The 6181-nt window shown below is 33.1% G+C and overlaps 1 protein-coding gene across 1 annotated transcript; it reads left to right on the forward strand.

Annotated features, from left to right (window-relative positions):
* The first annotated feature begins 255 nt into the window (after positions 1 to 255).
* Positions 256 to 5718, forward strand: LOC111614842. Its single transcript, XM_023356207.1, has 3 exons — positions 256 to 645; positions 4090 to 4407; positions 4493 to 5718. Exons 1-2 carry the CDS (start codon positions 366 to 368, stop codon positions 4362 to 4364), a joined length of 555 nt encoding a protein of 184 aa, XP_023211975.1. The 5' UTR covers positions 256 to 365; the 3' UTR covers positions 4365 to 4407; positions 4493 to 5718.
* Positions 5719 to 6181: the final 463 nt, after the last annotated feature.

Below are 6181 nucleotides of genomic sequence, written 5' to 3' on the forward strand. Positions count from 1 at the left end.
GAGAAAAGGATTGGAAATATTCTTAGGAAAACTTTTCTATGAATCTCACACTTTGTGCCCTTACCGTACATTGTTCTCGACATCTGGAAACCATTAACGGCAATGTTTACTCTTATCGGCCCCAATTTTGCCTTTGGTCACCGTTCAATACCCTGCCTCCAGCCCCCTTAGATCTACTCATCGCCCAGAAGGGGGCGTTATTGCCCACTTTGAGAAATGCCGAGNAATTTACAATGCAATAAAAGTAGTCTCAGCTTTTTCAAATGTCTTCTGACACGATTCTTTTCTGGTGTAAACGAATGACAATTTAGAACATGTTTTCTTGTTAGCAAACATTCTATCAAGGAACTACGCGATATCGCTTCATGAACGATGGCTACAACAAATGTGTCATACCAGCAAAGAGTCTGCTGTTGAAGCATTTTACTATGCACGATTCTCGAAGCTTGATTCAAGCCAATATAATCAAATTGCTGGTGTTCGTTCGTTCGACAGATTATGTACCAAAATCATTGCGCGAGGATGACGAAAACCATGTACGATTGAAGAAGATGATTATGGATTTGAAAGTGAGCCAGGCGGCAGCTGGAATAACTTCAGAAAAGGCCTTAGATGCAATGAAGATGATGCTGTTGACTGATTCAGGTGAGTAAAACATTCTCAAGATACTTCAAATATCTCTAACCTTAAGTTAAAATCTATGTATTAATGCTACAAACCATACAAATCTATTTTGCTTTCTAAAGGAATATATAAAGAAACTACTGAAACTTATTGTTCTGTCAGATGGACTTCTTTGACATACTACAATTCTATTCACACACAGACAGGATTTCGTAGATGAAATCAACAATTTATTCAAATTCACATACACATGTAGTATGGGTACATTGTATCAGCTTTTCATTATAGTTCTGCAGTGTTCTGTATGCTGATCATTCTTTATAGCTATTAATTTCTCTTAATTTTGTGGTCAATTATAACATTCTGTAAGTAGTTTTTTCCAACATTAACATATCTAGTTCCTAATTTAAGCCTTAGTTATGCATATTTTCATCAATTGCTGTATGTTTCACCTGAAGATAATGGATGGAAAGCATCCTAATGTAGGGTGTACAGATAACATGAGAATCCTTCATTTTCATTTAATTAATCTATTAGTTGTATCTTTATACTTTATCCAAACTGGAAGATATAGCCCAAAATTGGTTGCTACCATCAGCTCTAATGCTACGAAAGTTGCATTACAGCTTTCGGTAGCTGAGCATTTCATGATTTTAGACATTAAATTGATTCCAGGGTTTGTTTTATGTTGCAATTTGTATTCATTTTAAAATATTTTTGTAGTTTTCATAATAGTTAAGAAAAGATAGGCCAAACTACAATGTTTTCATACTATCTATATATTTTTAATATGGGGTGACCTCAGTGAATTCTTTGGGTCTAGAAGAAAAGAGGTTGATGAGAATTATATATATTTCATTATGGATATGTGTAGAAATGTTAAAACAAGCATTGGGATAGATTAAAGTGTTATAAAAAGAGTTTTTAGATTGAATTTTGGAATGTATCAAGGTGTAACTTTATGTCCACATTTTTTTATTAATATTAAATGAATTATTGTAAGATACAGTAAAAAAGAGCTATGGTAAATATTATTTACAATTGGTATTTTGTTTATTAATGAGATAGAGAGTAATTAAAGTTGAAAAAGTGGAAATTTTAATTTTTATATTTAAATGCAGATAATGAGTTAGAGATTGATAAAGAATAAATGTAAGATGGCAAGAACTGAAACAGTATTATTATATTTTAATCACATATATATGTAAACCTATGTATAAACAAAGGAAGATGTCAGTAGATTATGAATAAAACTGCATTCACACTCTACTTTTAATGGTGCAGAATATCTTATTAACTACTAAAATATGTAGACACAATGTGAATGTCATAAGAACTGCAATTTTATATGCCAAAGGTAAAAAAGAGTATGACATCCCAAAAACTGTTTATCATTACTGAATCAAATTGAACTGTGAACTTTATGTAGTATTAAAATTAATAAATTACAGTAGATCCCCCTATAAAACCGTTTCCTATAGTTATGATTCTTATAAAAATTGTGGCAGTATCCGTAAACAACGGTAAAAAATAACTCCTATAATACGTAAAACGTCATCGGGCAGCCGAACTACTTTCCCGCCGTCCGTAGCGCCACGCTACGGACGTTTAGGCGGATAAATTGAATTTAGTATCGTCTGTTCATATAATTATATATAAATTAGGTACTGTACATATAATTATATATTAATTATATATAAATTAGGTACTGTATATATAATTATATATTAACTTAATTTATTGTAACTTTATTATAATTAAATATATATTTTTCGCCGTCTAGCGTCACGCTACGGCGAGTTAGGCGACCTATCGTCTGTTTAGTACTGTAATTTTATACATTTCTTGTGAAAGAAACATTTCTTATTTAACGGCCATAAAAATTATTTATATTAATGATGTCTCCAAAGGTCAACGAAGTTTTCGCAGAAAAATAATATCAGAAATCGCGGCCGCAATTTGATGCGCTGTTCCGCGACGAAACCAAGCTTTAGCAACGGGCGTAGTCGAACGGTACACACTCGGTAAGCAATCCTACAATTTTTTGTTTATAACGTAGTTTATACGGATTATTTTCAAAAAAATATACGTATTTTGGAAATGTTGAGTCGAATTAGTCTAGAATCGATTAATTTTATGAAAGAAAACCTTTCAAACAGCCGTAGTCCGTAAACTATGATTCCTACAAAATTGATTCATAAAGAACGGAACGTATCTACCGTCTTATAGGGGGATCTACTGTATTTGAAAAAATAAAGTTTACGTTTATCTTAGTTTCTGTGGCTGCTTAAATGCATTAGAGGATAAGCTATGGTTTTCCCAATTATATTGTCATAATATGCAATTAAATATAATATATATAGAAAAATGCAAATGCTTCTATTTATTAAACAGATACATTGTGTACAGAAAGAGAAAATTATGTACAAAATTTATATACACAATAATAACAATATAAGTTTTAAACTGAGATATTTAAAATCTGTAAATAAAAATTAAAAAATATACCAAATGGATAAACTAACCTCTTTTTGCCTCAAAGCATAGCGAGCGCCAGCTATTGGCAACTCAACACATTAACTCTACTTTAGAACATAGCTCAAAGACCAGTATATCTATCGACTGCCACTACTGAATCTGCATTATACTTCAGAGCTTTAGCTTAAAAGTTGTAGTCTCATGGGCACACACAACTTGGCTCCATTTGTTCTCTCTATACTTACAAGTTAGTATTAACCATCCCTTATATCAGTGGTGGGATGAACTTATTTCTCAGGATAATTGTAAATAATTTAGTTTTTTGCAAAATTTGGCAAGATTGACTTCAAAAAAGTAATATCACAGCTGCAGTTAATCTCTAATGCTGTAGCAGGTAGTTATTAAGTGTTGCCACTATTACAACAGTCGGATTTACAGTTTTACTACCAAAATGTATGCATTATGCATAGTAAATTTCTACTGTAACATTACTAGTGACTTACTTTTTCTGATTAACATTAAAGAGGCTTCAAAAATTAAAGGAAAAATGGCAAACTTTTACATTGTTAGAATTATTTATTGAATGAATCTATCTGATTTAGTAATTATGACCAGATATTCTTTTAAACTGAACTAAAACCTTCCCTGTACCAGAAGATAACATAATCCAAGTTTATCCATAACTGTACAAAACACATTTAAATTTAGAAAATCTTAAAACCTCAAATAGAAATACTTGCATTACACAAAGACAAAATATTAATATGAATGTGGGAATAATTAAATTTTCTGACATCCTTTCTGTGAAATGTGCTTCCTGAACACAATCGTGACATTGTCGTAACCTATCCATTCTGATAAGGGATTATAACATTTAAAAGAATAATTAAATATGATTTTCATTAATTCTAGTCTTAATCTTTTAATATAGAAGTAAATAAAGATGTCTGTTATATTTTAAGAAATTGAACAATGATCATGTTGCAGCTTCCAGAATCAAGCTGCGTGATTCTTCACAAACATACTTGAAAAAAGTATTCCTGTGTAATTTGTCTACTGTGAGCAAGGTGGGCGTTGCGACTCTGAAATGCCTTATGACGTCGGTGGATTTGCAGGGCTTTATACGTAATGATTGCCTATGCTCACATTACCCTGCCTTCACCATACTCCTGATGCAAATCCTCCAGGCAGATGCATACGTCAGCCAACTCTCGCCCAAATATTTATTCGATCCTAGACCTCTGCTGGCCGAATGGCACTGAACCGAGTTTTTCTATAACTGGACTGGATGGAAGATTTAATGTGGTAAGTGAATCAAATATGGACACGCTAACTTGGTCAAAATAATGAAAATTCCTTATTTATCTCTCTAATTACATTAAATTTGCAGGTTGATAACACACGTAATAGTTATAATGAGAAAAAATTTTAGAAGACCATAGAAAATTATCTAGGAGTTTTAAAAGGTTATTTTAAAATGTCTGCAAGTGGCTATTTTAAGAACACCTTCCATCCAGGTATGGTTACCTGTTACTGTTTTAAGACTATTTTAAGGTTTAAGAAGAATGTAAACACATATTTTTGTGAAATGGTTAAAAATGTTTCATTAGATTAAATGACTTACAAAATTACATTAAAAAACTTTTCAGTTTTAATCATTTAATGACATGGTCACTTAATGGCCATATTATGAATCCACGTTGTTCGGTTTTTTCAAGCATAAATTACTATCATCTAGAGAAAAACCAGCCATATTAGCAGACCTCTGAGTCACTCACTTTTTTGGTTGTTTCCACGAGCTTAATTAAGATGTTGAACCAATAAAAAAAGCCTATATGCTGGTTTATCCCGGAAAATGCCAGTTTAAGTGTAGTTATACACATCCCTCTCTAGAGGGATTAAAAAAAACAAACGAGTTTCATTCTACAACTGTGAACCTGTCAGCATTACATCAAAAACTGCGATTATGTGTTTAATTTTTTCATTTTGTAGGCCCACCAGTGGCCAAGCGATATTCGTGCCTTGAACACTGGGAATTAGGTCGTGGATTCGCGCCTCGCACGGACGGTTTTCCGGGTTTTCTCCATGTCTGTAACACCTAAATAGGAACAAGTTTCCGTTAAAAAGAGCCCGGAAGGCATTCCCTCGACAGATCGCCCAAGTGTTGCGTTGCTATAACTTAATAACAATAATAGTAACAACAACATCTTCATTTTGTCTTCTTTCTAATGACATAAAATACTCGTGGAATTCCAAAAGTGCTTTTTTTATATGTATTTTATTGTTGTTTGATTTAAAAACGAGAAAATAAACATATTAAATTAAAGAAAAGCTGTAAATTATCTGCTTACACAGAGTGACATCGGGTTTATGTGAAATTTGAGAGGAAGGTGTTACTTTTAGGGCCGGGGGATGATCAGTGTAGCTCTCACTGACTACTACCACCACTACTAATACTGATAATAATGTCAATAAGTCGTTAATTGTTTTGTTGTCTTGTAGACATTGTAACGAAAAATTGCAGTGAAAATATTTTCATAAACGTGAGTTAAATACAATAAAATGATTTTAATGATTTTATAGCATGTTGTTAACGTTAAGGCTGTGTACACACTAGGCGTTTTTAAACGCGCGTTAGCTCGGCGTTCGACGAGCGTTTAGCGGAGCGTGCGCACTGGCTCGGTTTGGAAATGGATGTGGAAGTGATTGCATGTGTGTGGCTCCTCTATCGTCGCTATAAAAGACGACGGCAGAGGCAAAGAGAATTTTGGGTGCACCCAATATTACGAAATAGACTGACGCATAAAATGTTTGCGACGTTGCATCCAAAACTAAGACAAAATAAATTCAAGTTTTTTAATTCTTTTAAAATATCTATAAAATCCTTTGACGATGGTTGGTCTCTTTTAGATTTCATCAATAAATAGATCAGTATCGAAATGATCGTTCTCCATTTCAGCACATATATCTCAAAGCGCTCGGCTAACGCCCGCAAAACGCGCGTTTTAACAAAAATCTATAAACGCGCGCTTGGCCAAAAGCGCGCGTTTGAGTGTGTACAGCTACATAGAACTCTTGG

The sequence above is a fragment of the Centruroides sculpturatus genome, unplaced genomic scaffold (assembly GCF_000671375.1).
Source record: "Centruroides sculpturatus isolate CEXI.00-Female unplaced genomic scaffold, Cexi_2.0 scaffold1845, whole genome shotgun sequence".
NCBI classification, from domain to species: Eukaryota; Metazoa; Arthropoda; class Arachnida; order Scorpiones; family Buthidae; genus Centruroides; species Centruroides sculpturatus.

Coding starts and splice junctions, on each gene's coding strand:
- LOC111614842 (XM_023356207.1), top strand. CDS start 366: ATGAACGATGGCTACAACAAATGTGTCATACCAGCAAAGAGTCTGCTG. Junction 646..4,089: donor GATGCTGTTGACTGATTCAG/GTGAGTAAAACA, acceptor ATCATGTTGCAG/CTTCCAGAATCAAGCTGCGT.